The 13,146-nt window shown below is 38.0% G+C and overlaps 1 protein-coding gene across 1 annotated transcript in view; it reads left to right on the forward strand.

Moving 5' to 3' along the window:
* The window catches only part of LOC136256642 (uncharacterized), a 41,131-nt gene extending 30,422 nt beyond the window's left edge, over positions 1–10,709 (forward strand). The window contains exons 6-8 of the mRNA XM_066049618.1: positions 4,378–4,461; positions 4,512–4,559; positions 10,327–10,709. Of these exons, the coding sequence (XP_065905690.1) occupies positions 4,378–4,461; positions 4,512–4,559; positions 10,327–10,607 (413 nt within the window). The 3' untranslated portion in view covers positions 10,608–10,709. The remainder of the gene's footprint in view (positions 1–4,377; positions 4,462–4,511; positions 4,560–10,326) is intronic.
* Positions 10,710–13,146: the final 2,437 nt, after the last annotated feature.

The raw sequence follows: 13,146 nt of genomic DNA on the forward strand, positions 1-13,146 counted from the left end.
ACTATAACCCTTTTCAAGATTGAGATACTCTAATAGAGTAGTCAGTTACTTTAATACTGCAGTCACGTACACAATCAGGTGCACCTTACAGTATAACAATGGCTGTTTTTATAGGTCTTATAGACAACTCAAATGCACCATACATCACTTCAGACTCTGGATTTCCTTCCACAAGGGATGACCTGGAATAAACACAGTATAACTGAGTGACCAGAAAATTTTGGTTTCCTAGTGAATCAATTTTTGGAGAATAGTTGCTATATAGCTCCACTTTTAATCAATCTACATATTATATTAGAGCTTCTGGGGTTGCAATCCAGATGATTTACTTTACGGTTAAACTGTACTGTGGTGTGCCCCAATCACATGTCATGTAGATTCAGAATTGCCACTTCTATAGTATGTTCACATTGAGCTGAATCCTCAAAAACATTTAACAACTCATGGATGCAACTACACACGATCTTGAAATTTGGCTCATTTGTAGTGCTGCTAGACCCGCTAAAAATGTTTTGAAATCTTGTTGTTCAAATGTTTGACATAATATTTACGGCCAATCAAAGTTTTCACAATACATTTCCTATGGGGAAGCCATATAAGTACAGTGTCCATTACAACTCTTTCCCGAACTTGTAATGGAGCCAAACCGTATGTGTTTATTTTTTGACACCTTTGCCGTTATCAATAATCATCTGGTTGGCTGAAATGTTAACTCTGTTGAGAAAAAATCCACTTTCAATTTTTAGCTGTTTTTCAGGATTCAGCTCAACATGAACATACTATAGAGACTGATAAATAAACAACATGTAATTGGAATTCAAATGAGTGTTTATTACACTACAGTTAGCAGTATACTGGTAACATGCATAGTTAGCTGCCGTATAGAAGGAAACTTTGGCGAATTTGGTGATTTGCTGCAAATTCGCCAAAATTTAACCCGCCAATTACTCGTAGCGCCTAAGATTAGCATCTTCATAGCTAAAGATTGAGATCGAATTCGCCAAGGTCAAATGCATATTAACTGGCTATTCGCCAAGTTTATCCTCGCCAAAGTTTCCCTCCATACGGTATATCAAATTTTGACTCTACTATAGGTACAGCTAAATGTATAAAATATGTCATTTTTTGTAGTGCCTATAGCAAATTTCTTGACTTTTTCTGCAATCAGTTAATCAGCATAATCAGACCATTCACCGTCATGTTTTTTTTTAAATCCTCTGACGATAAACTGTGATTCAAGCACACGGTCGGCCCAAGGAGCTGGTGCGCCACACCATCAGTATAGTGACTAGAAGAAAGAAAATGCGATTTTCACTATAGTATGTTCACGTTGAGCTGGATCCTGAAAAACGGCTAAAAATTAAAAGTGGATTTTTTCTCAACAGAGTTAACATTTCAGTCAACCGGATGATTATTGGTAACAGCAAAGGTGTCAACAACAGACATGTACAGTTTGGCTCCATTACAAGTTCGGGAAAGGGCTGTAATGGACACTGTATTTATATGGCTTCCCCATAGGATTTGATTGGCCCTAAATATTATGTCAAACGTTTGAACAAAAAGATTTTGAAATATTTTTAGCGGGTCAAGCAGTACTACAAATGAGCCAAGTTTCAGGATCGTGTGTAATTGCATCCATGAGTTATTAAATGTTTTTGAGGATTCAGCTCAACGTGAACATACTATAGCTCATCCGATTGGAACCAAATTTGTTACAGAAGTGCCGGCCAGGTAGGGGAGTCTACATACCAAACTTGAAGAATATCGTTCCAGACATTTCCAAGATACAAGTGACCAAACTTTCATTTTGATTTCTTCGTTTTTCTTCATTTCACACACTTTGCAAAATCCGCCATAAAACCACACTTGAATGGGCTTATTACAGCGGATCTCAGTACCAAGTTTGGTAGGAATCCGATGAATATTCACGAAGTAATGACTGATTATTCGCATAAAATAAGGTCAAAGGTCTGTCACGCCCACAGGGTAAACCCCTTGAAGGAATGAGCTAAAAATTGCTATGTAGATGGAATAACCAGCGTAGGAGTGCCTTTTTGTGATTTGAAAAGAATCGAGATAAAGTGTATGACGCAAAACCCAACCTGTGTCACAATTATGCAATGGATTTTTATGAATAAAAAAAAACTATTAGTTTATTTCGCGCCTACCAGACAAACTACTTAGAGCAATGAGCTGAAAATCGGTATGTAGCTGGAATAATCATCATAGAAAGTCCTTGCAGTAGTACAGAAGAATCAGATTACAAACCACTGAGTTATGATTCGAAAGAAAACTACGTGTAGCAAAAGTGAGATAGAACAGTCATCCTAATAGGGCATCCAACTGCTGAGATACCCTAATAGAACAGTCACCATGCAGTTACAGATAAATCGCTCTAGCAATTCAGACCATTACAAGTCACCCTGTAGGGAGATCAGCTTGAAACCAATTGACCCTGTAGAGAGTTCAGCTACAAACAAATCACCCTGTAGATAGATCAGCTAGAAACAAGTCGCCTAATAGAGAGGTCAGCTGGAAACAGGTCACCCTGTAGAGAGATCAGCTACAAACGAAATTACCCTGTAGAGAGTTCAATTACAAACAAATCACCCTATAAAAGTTCAACTACAAACAGATATCCCTATAGAGAGTTCAGCTAGAAGCAAGCCACCCTGTAGAGAAAATCCTGTAGAGAGTTCAGCAACATTTCAAGTCACCCAATAGAGAGATCAGCTGCAAACAAGTTATCCTGTAGGGAATAATTTGCATGCAATAATATATATATATGTATATAATATCATTTGTATATTTACTGATAAATCAAAGCATTAAAAATCCGCTTTAAAACTTTTTCTTCTTCCTGTGGTAAAGAAAAGAAAAAAAAATAGGTTCAAAAATTCCCAAAGCTGGCCTATTGGGGTATACAAATACAAAAAGAAGTAATATCTAATCCAAAACAGCCAAGCTGTAAAAAAGAGTGTGGCTCCCAAATAGGCTATGGTGAAAAAAGATGTGAAATCCAAGGTGGTGGCCAAGAAATGGTTGTGATGGTAGGTTAATGGCAAAATTTTAATAACGACAATTCAGGTGAATTTGTGACTGTCTCTGGGAAACCGGTCTTATCGCCCATTTTAAAGTATCGAGAAACACCAATTTTAAATATTCAGCTAGCCAATGGTGGTAACTATGCATACCAAATTTTCACACGTTTTACAACAATTTCTTACCTTCCAGATCATCCACTGAAGAAGTAGTCAACAGCTAAGTTGCTCGCCTTTTTAGATAGTCTTTAAACCGAGGTTGACTGTATCAGGCAAGTTCCAAAAAGGGTGGGAGGCGGGGGCCTAGAAGGTGGACAAGATGGTGTTCAAAAATTGAAAAAAGAACATGTTGGGATGAATTTAGCCAAGCTATGGGCCATTCAGGGCTCAAAACTGGCTAAACTGAAAGGAAATTTACAGCACAGGTCATTGTCCAATACCACGTAGCTGTACAGCCACACACAGCCATCTCCTGGTTGGCCAGGGCTTCATCAAGACCCGCCCAGACTCCTCGTACAGCTCGCCACTGTGCTTGAAAAAGCAGCCAGCAAAAGCAGACCACTTTACTCTGGTCGACTGTGACAGTGAAATTTGATAGTGCATTCAGTAAGCTTTGTGTTTGTGTGAAAAAATCAAATTTCCTGTCTTGGCGATAAGACCAGTTTTTGCAGATTCAGTGACAATCGGTGCCGAATCCTAGTGAAACTTGTAGGAGGCAACACAAATTCATCGTTATTAAAATTTTTGCCATTAACCTACCATCACAGCCATTTCACCAGTACACCACTGATTGTTATCAAGTCAGGTCCTTCACAAGGCCAGAAATTGTCATTTGAGCTTGCCACACCACTTAGAAAAGGCATCTCTTAAAACCAGCCTCAAGTAGTTTGAGCAATTTTGAAGATCAAAACCATTTATTTAGTATACACTGTAGTAGTGAAGCTATCCACTGTTGATGTTAGTTTGATTTTGCCTGATACTCGATTTGGAGTGTAAAATCTGTTTGCAATTAATCTTTACTTCCAGATAACATATTGATAGCCAACTTTAATTTTCTAGCACACCATTTCCTCCACACTTGAGTCCCTTAGTTGGCAAAACTTTCTCCCAAGTATAAACATTATTCTAGGTCCTCTTGTTGATTAAAGTAAAATAAAGCAACATACAATTTTAGTACATGTTAAAGCATACTTTTAATACATGTTGAAGCATTGCCGCAAGTGCTATATGAATAGCATGATCATGAGGCACTCTGTTGAGATGCTAATAAAGCATGAAGTGTAGCTGATTGCTTTTATTATTTGTATCAATGCAGTGTTGTGTTTTAATTTTACAGATGACGAAAATGGTTCTCCACGTGATTCTCCACAGCAGTCACCACATAAAAGAATAAAGTTGTCATCTGAATCCTCTACAGCTGGTAATACATAAACTCGAAATGAATATAACTAATACATGTATTCTCAACAGTTTCAAGTTCTAGTGTTGAAAATTTGCCATCATCTGAAAGCAAGGAGGGTAAGTTCTGATCAAGACCATGTTAGTGTGTTGTGGTCCTAGTAACCAATATACCACACCCGTATATGGAATAACAATAATGTGATTTTCACACATGCAAACAGTATAATGTGTATGTATAGATCTAGTCTTCTCCAAACAAAACCATTACAGTGGAGATGAACTTTCAGAGTTTGCATTCCAAAATCACCCAGGGATTCCTGGGTAGTATACAACTTCTTTTTTTTTGTACAATTACAAAACTCCCCTTAACCACAAACATGTTAACCAATTGTCTTGAAATTTAGTGCACTTAGAATGACGTAATGAAAACCGAGGCGGAACTAAAAAAGTCTACGAAAACACGAAAACTGTCCAAGTACTAAGTATCTTTCGAGGCTAAATGTATAACACCTCCTTAGACGTTTATACTTCGAAGATGCTAGTTTGGAGTGTCTTACTGTTTTAGAAAATGGTCTGCCAACAGTGAAAAGGACATTGTAGCTATGCCTCGTACCATTGCTAGTGATGGTGTCACGCACAAGGCTGCATGGGAAGGCTAATTTACCTTCCTCTCAAGGCTTAGTCGTTAAAACAGCACTTTTATTGGTGATACACACTGCTATCAACAAGAATTGTATCAGTTTGAGTAAGAGATCTGTGAAAAATTAGTGACAGTAGCTACTGTAAAGTTGTATTGTGATTGGTGTAGCTACCAGACACTTGACTAGACGCTGGAGTATCCTCACAACTACTATACCACAAGGGAGAATCAATGGATTGACATCACTGTGCCTCATGTAAACGAAATGAAAGTGGAGAAAGACAGCTAGCAAAATTACTGTATAATGGCACTGGCTTGTCGCAACGCAGCCCATTTTCTAGGAAAGTAAGACACTAATACCTGCCTTGGCACTCCAGTTAACCCTCCGGCACCGGAATAGGGTGGTAAAGAACATGCTGGTTTGGTTGTGCTATTGTTTTGTTGACAATATTTCAGCGGTTAACAATAAATTCTTGGCGTGGATAACTAATTAATGTGGCTAGCCACGAGTCTCTTAGTACTAAAAGACTTGTGGTGGAGTCTCTTCATGAATAAGAAACTTCTATTTTAATGAAAGCTATAGAGTTTGATTGGCATAATTTCTTGTCAGGGACACTAACATCAGTACATGTGTATCATTGCTGTTACTTGTAAACTGCTCAAAGTCAGTATAAAACATGTCAAATGGGTGTGACTACAAGTAGCTACGTAGTACTCGATCGTTAACTCTAGAGAGCACTCAAATACTAAAATACCATGATCTTTTCAGTCGTTATTTTAAGTTCAATTGGGGATCGTAGAAATAAAAAGTAAAGAAACAAGGGAGATCACCTATACCCTAGCAGACATTTAACCCTTATTTCAGTCTATTTATAGCTAACTGACCATGACTGAATTAGGGACTAAATGTTCACTAGTATACGTATCTACAGGTGTAGATGACCACTCTTGTTTATTACTGTTTATTTTCATGACCTAATCAAACTTAAAACTCCTAATTTTTTTCCTTCTACTTGTTGTTTACTTTTCATGACATAATTATTACTGGTGAACCTGCACATATCGCATCAAAAGGGGGCCATTAGACTAAATGCTTTCATCTGAACGTGCACCGCAAATACTAGTTAAAGCACCACCGTGAGTGCAATTTGTGAAAAATAGCACGAGGGTGGTGGACGAGAGACTAATACAGCACGAAGCAAGGCTGAGTGCTGTATTAGACCATGCCAGAGTGCCATATTGCACAAGTGTGGTGGTGCTTTAACTGATTTAAAGTACTTTCTGGTCATCTTTGTTCGGGGTATTCATTTTGTAGAGTTCAGTTTTCAGCCATCAGACAATCAGTAAGTGTCTATATAGTACAAGTTTGGTCATAAAACAAACACATATCATCATTTTGGCTACTACTTCTGTCGATTTAAAATGTTATGCACGTGATCAACAGTGCTGTATTTTCCTTTCAGTGCTGTATGGAAGTAATGGCACTCCTATTTGTTTGATCTTCACCCACACAAGTACTTTAACTATCAATTTGTGAAAAGTGGATCACTCATTTTGCTTTGTTTCCAGCTTTGTTCAGCGAGTTACACAGAGTAGAGTGGTAGGAGACTGCCCCTCTGCAATCAATCCATTCATCACAGAAAATACGGACAATTCACTGGGAACCATGTGTGCGCTACCGTGAATCAACACCTTACACTGTCAGCAAGCAGAAATAGGAGGACAAAGGTGATTTTGTGATGTGTGCATTGTATGTACTGCGGTATGCCAAAAGGCACCAGTCTGGCTGAAGCAGCATCTATATCAATGCAAAAATCAAGTTCATAACCTTAGCCATTATAGAGTTGTCTTAAGGCATTAGTCACAGTTAGTCAACCAGCCAGCAGAAATTTTACCAAATAACTTTTTTTTTTAATTCCATAGCAACCTATCTGAAGCATTTTTGGCAATTCTGGAGACACTTTTGGGTTTGATTCCACCTAACCAATTCTGCCAAGGTGCCATGAAGCTATTGTAAGGCTAATTTCTGGTCAATATTTTTTGTGTAAAACTTGCTAACCTCTGTAATCCCATATATATAGCACTACTGTACTGTAGGTAGTACTGTATGATTATAAACAATTATTTACATAAATGCGATTAAATTTGTGAGTTCATGTAACCCTTTGTGGATTGAAAGGAATAGCTGCTGATGCAAAAGCCAAACTTCTGTGCCATGCATGGTTGAGGTACTCTAATAGAACAGCAACCATTCATTACAAAAAAAGGAAATCACGTCTGCTAATTTGTAGCAAATTTCATTGTGTTTTACTGCTAAAGAGATAAGCTTGTTGCAAATAAAATGAAGTAATGTTTGTTGTCTTGGCTGGCTTCTGTTGGTGCTGCTACATCTTTTATACTGCTATTGTGCCACAAATACCTAACAACTTGTCGCTATTATAATCTCTCAAGCCGTGTCTTCAAACTGTTTTATTAATGCGCACATCGCTGTGATTCCATAGCACATGCAATGGGAGAATTGGTCAGTTTCCTTGTCAAATCAATTATCTTCACTAACGTCTGTCTTCAGGAAGCAGTGATAAGGTGTTAACTTTGATTTCTCTTCTGCTCTTTGACAAAAACACGTTCAATTGCTCATGTTAAGATTGTGTGATGATTTTAAAACAACATCTAACCACAATTACTCCACCTATGTATCCATATAAATTACTCCCATTCTGTAAGTTGGTTAGAGACCATGCCCTTGGATCTTCATAAAACCTCAGCTTCACCTTAGTCTCCACAAAGTCTAGGTAGGGTCTGCAATCTAAAAGTCTACTTTTACAAATCAATCCCGGGATGTTCATTGTAATATCCCATTGCTAGTTCCACCATGAAATCAGGGGTACAATTGTTTCTTCCCAGACATATATCTCACAAGATGAAAACTTCATGCTCCACACAAAGGACCGGATGAAACTTGCTACTTAACCAGATCATATCCAGAGTTGTTGTAGTTAAAAAGTATGCGCAATAATAAGCAAATTATTTGCTGGGTTCCTGAAACAGGGTTGCTTTCTTTGAAAAATGGACAAAAGAAATATCAATTTTTGATTTCAAAACTGCCCTGGGTACCCAGGGCAAGAGAAGCCAACTCTTCCTTGTAGTGCTTCAATACAGGTAGATGCATAGTCTATCTATACTGTTAGTCAGGAAAACATCTGTGACTTCTCACCATCTATAGGTGACAAGCATTAAAATTTTCTGCAGCGTTAAAGAAATTATATCACGCTTTCTAGCCATTTCAAGCGCTTCTGCAGTCACAACAGTCATTGATTATTGATTAGAATTATGGCAAAAGATGTCCCTGGATGTTTGGTACCAGCGGTTGTCAATTATCATTTCATCCACAATTTTCAAACATCATTCTAAGTTCAGCACCATGGGGGGCAGCAAAACCATCCAAATTTGACTTTGTCTCTCATGCTCCACAGCAGTTTTAAAACTTTACTAGATCACCCTACAACACCATCAAATTACAAAATATCCAAAAAAAAATCCTAAAAGCACAAATTCTTTCACTTTAAATGTTTGGTAGTAGTAGCAGTCAGTGTTGTGGGTTTACTCACATGAGTCATATATGGCCTCATAGAAAATTTTATGGTGAAAACAATTGAACTTGTTGCAAGTTGATAGGAGCAATCACCACTGAGTTATGGATCATTTTATAAAGGTATGTAAAGAGTTTGTGTGTTTCCTTGCCAAAAAGTTATAACTAGTTTGGCCTCACTGCTTAGAGGTAGGGAAAACCCTTGTTATCATTTTAATCCTTGTTACATCACAAGTAGAATGACGTAAATTGCATAGCCATAGAATGGATGCTTCAAAAGTTACAGCACTTTGTGCAAGGCATGCGTATTTGGGCCAGTTTTCTGGCCTACATGCAGTATAGCGGGTAGGTTATTGTAGCGTCTGAAATTTCATGTGAAGTTTAAAAATAGTGGCAGAAAATTTTGTGATTGAATGGCAACGCTAAAATTTAAATATCGCTTTTAATTAATATACGCACAAAAATCCGATGTGGTAACACTTGTAACAACAGTTTTGTTTCAACTAGAAGAGTGAAAACAAAGCCATTCATGCTGCGTGGCATCGCACGTGCAACCAGTACATCGCTTTGTCTGTTGCCCTTCACATCCTGGGTCGTATCCATCATTAAACTACACTCTGAATGGTCTGAAAGAAAGATTAATAGAGAACTGGACCCTTTGCAGCAGGCCTGCAGTCTAAGTGGCAATTATTTTTAGTTCAAGTCATTAGTTAGTTCGGGTCACGTGCACCTTTCTTTCCCTATCCGCACTTCTTGCTTCGACTCGCATAACCATACACAGTTACATCCCTGGCTTTAGCTGGGCAAATGTATTCCAGAGTGCTTAGTGATAAGCTGTGACCTTAGATTAAATCACACGATAACGTTAATATCACGGTGCCAAAATTCTCACGAATTAAATTTTAGCAAATGACCCCAAACACTAAAATTAATTCCTTACTACAAAAACCTGTTATACGGTATGTTGCTTTAAGGGTTACAAGAGAGCATCCCTGTGCCAGGAACCCAGTGAATCATTTGCTCATTACAGTGCGTACTTTTTAACTACAGTAACTCTAGATAAGATCTGGTTTCATCCGATCCTTTGTGTGGAGCACAAAATTTAAAAAATAAATTTTTGCATCTTGTGGGATACTAAAAGTATTATTTCTGTGAAGACAGCAATCGGGCCTCCGGTTTCATGGTGGATCTAGCAATGGGATACTACAATGACCATCCCACAATGGTAGGGAAACTGATTTGTAAAAGTTGGTTTTCGGACTGCGGACCCTATGCTAGGTCTCTAACCTACACTTATTGCAATACTGCATGTAACACAACCATGTAGTTTGAAAAGTCTACAATGTCATTGCAAGTGCTTATATTTTTACCCAGAAGTAGTTTACTAAAATAGTTAACCAATTGATATGGACAGCAATAATACACACAAATTGAGGCCCAGAATAGACAAAAATTAGACAATAATAATTATTGTAAAATGCAATTGTAAAATGCAATAATTATTGCCAATATTATGAAGGCTAAAGAAATGCAGTAATTGTATTGCAATAAGCGATATTGGTGAAACATTTCCCAACCCTAATATACGTAGATGCTATACTGCATACTAACTAGCATATACATTACATGATTTATAATAATTATACTGTATTCAGGTACACCTATTTTACCACTTTGGATAACTTATCTGAAAGATGTTACTACTAAGTGGAAGGAATTTGCAGCTTTTCTGCTCCCCCATGATTCTTCTGCTGCTACTGAAATAAAAACTATCTCTAATAAATACCAAGGCGATGTTGAAGAATGTAAGATGGAACTGTACCACACATTTGCTCGACGAGGGGAAATGACATGGGAGCGAGTAGTTTATGCTCTTGACAAATCAGATCATTCAAACCTCACAAAGAAAATTAAAACAGATTTTAATTTACATTAATTTAATTAACATTATAGCATTATTTACAATTTTTCACCACATGTTATAATTTTTTGTACTGTATGTAGTCTATGAGGCAGCGTATATTTATTATGTATAATTATATGTAACATTAAATTAATCATAAAATAATGTGCTTATATATATATATATATCTAATCCAAAACAGCCAAGCTGTAAAAAAAGAGTGCGGCCCTGAGAAAGGCTATGGTGAAAAAAGATGTGAAATCCAAGGTGGCGGCCAAGAAATGGCTGTGATGGTAGGTTAATGGTAAAAATTTTAATAACGACAATTGAAGTGAATTTTGCGCCAAGACCAAGTGGCACCAAATTCACCTGAATTGTTGTTATTAAAATTTTTACCATTAACCTACCATCACAGCCATTTCTTGGCCGCCACCTTGGATTTCACATCTTTTTTCACCATAGCCTTTCTCAGGGCTGCACTCTTTTTTTACAGCTTGGCTGTTTTGGATTAGATTTCACTTCTTTTTGTATTTGAATACCCCAAAGCCGGCTTATGGCCGGCTTTAGGGCTTTTTAACCTGTCATTTTTTCTTTACTACAGGAAGAAGAAAAGATGAAGCAGGGTGATTTCTTTGTAGCTGACCTCTCTGCAAGGTGATCCTTCTAGCTGATCTCTCTACCGGATGACTTGTTTGTAGCTGAACTCTCTACAGGGTGATTTGTTTGTAGCTGAACTCTCTACAAGGTAATTTCTTCTACCTGATCTTTCTACAGGGTGATTTGTTTGTAGCTGAATTCTCTACAGGGCGATTTGTTTGCAGCTAAACTGCTGAACTCTCTACAATGTAACTTCTTCTAGCTGAACTCTCTACGGGTGGCTTGTTTCTAGCTGAACTCTCTACAGGGTGATTTGTTTGTAGCTTAACTCTCTACAAGGTAACTTCTTCTAGCTGATCTTTCTACAGGGTGATTTGTTTGTAGCTGAATTCTCTACAGGGCAATTTGTTTGCAGCTGAACTCTCTACATGGTAGTTTCTTTGTAGCTGAACTCTACGGGTGACTTGTTTCTAGCTGAACTCTCTACAGGGTGACTTGTTTCTAGCTGATCTCTCTAACAGTGTAACTTGTTTCTAGCTGAACTCTCTACAGGGTGATTTGTTTGTAACTGAATTCTCTACAAGGTAACTTCTTCTAGCTGATCTTTCTACAGGGTGATTTGTTTGTAGCTGAATTCTCTACAGGGCAATTTGTTTGCAGCTGAACTCTCTACATGGTAGTTTCTTTGTAGCTGAACTCTCTACAATGTAACTTCTTCTAGCTGAACTCTCTACAGGGTGACTTGTTTCTAGCTGACCTCTCTACAGGGTGATTTGTTTGTAGCTGAACTCTCTACAAGGTAACTTCTTCTAGCTGATCTTTCTACAGGGTGATTTGTTTGTCTCTACAGGGCAATTTGTTTGCAGCTGAACTCTCTACATTGTAGTTTCTTTGTAGCTGAACTCTCTACAATGTAACTTCTTCTAGTTGAACTCTCTACAGGGTAACTTGTTTCTAGCTGAACTCACTACAGGGTGATTTGTTTGTAGCTGAACGCTCTACAAGGTAACTTCTTCTAGCTGATCTTTCTACAGGGTGATTTGTTTGTAGCTGAATTCTCTACATGGTAGTTTCTTTGTAGCTGAACTCTCTACAATGTAACTTCTTCTAGCTGAACTCTCTACAGGATGACTTGTTTCTAGCTGATCTCTCTACAGGGTGACTTGTTTGTAGCTGAACTCTCTACAGGGTGATTTGTTTGTAGCTGAACTCTCTACAAGGTAACTTCTAGCTGAACTCTCTACGGGTGACTTGTTTCTAGCTGATCTCTCTACAGGGTGACTTGTTTCTAGCTGAACTCTCTACAGGGTGATTTGTTTGTAGCTGAACTCTACAGGGTGACTTGTTTGTAGCTGAACTCTCCACAAGGAAACATCTTCTAGCTGATCTTTCTACAGGGTGATTTGTTTGTAGCTGAACTCTCTACAAGGTAACTTCTTCTAGCTGAACTCTCTACAGGGTGACTTGTTTCTAGCTGAACTCTCTACAGGGTGATTTGTTTGTAACTGAACTCTCTACAAGGAAACTTCTTCTAGCTGATCTTTCTACAGGGTGATTTGTTTGTAGCTGAACTCTCTACAAGGTAACTTCTTCTAGCTGAACTCTCTACAGGGTGACTTGTTTCTAGCTGATCTCTCTACAGGGTGACTTGTTTCTAGCTGAACTCTCTACAGGATGATTTGTTTGTAACTGAACTCTCTACAAGGAAACTTCTTCTAGCTGATCTTTCTACAAGGTGATTTGTCTGTAGCTGAATTCTCTACAGTACAACTTGTTTGCTGTTGAACTCTCTACATGGTAGTTTCTTTGTAGCTGAGCTCTCTACAATGTAACTTCTTCTAGCTGAACTCTCTACAGGGTGACTTGTTTGTAGCTGAACTCTCTACAAGGTAACGTCTTCTAGCTGATCTTTCTACAGGGTGATTTGTTTGTCTCTACAGGGAAATTTGTTTGCAGCTGAACTCTCTACAAGGTA

This window comes from Dysidea avara, chromosome 5, assembly GCF_963678975.1.
Source record: "Dysidea avara chromosome 5, odDysAvar1.4, whole genome shotgun sequence".
Taxonomy (NCBI): domain Eukaryota; kingdom Metazoa; phylum Porifera; class Demospongiae; order Dictyoceratida; family Dysideidae; genus Dysidea; species Dysidea avara.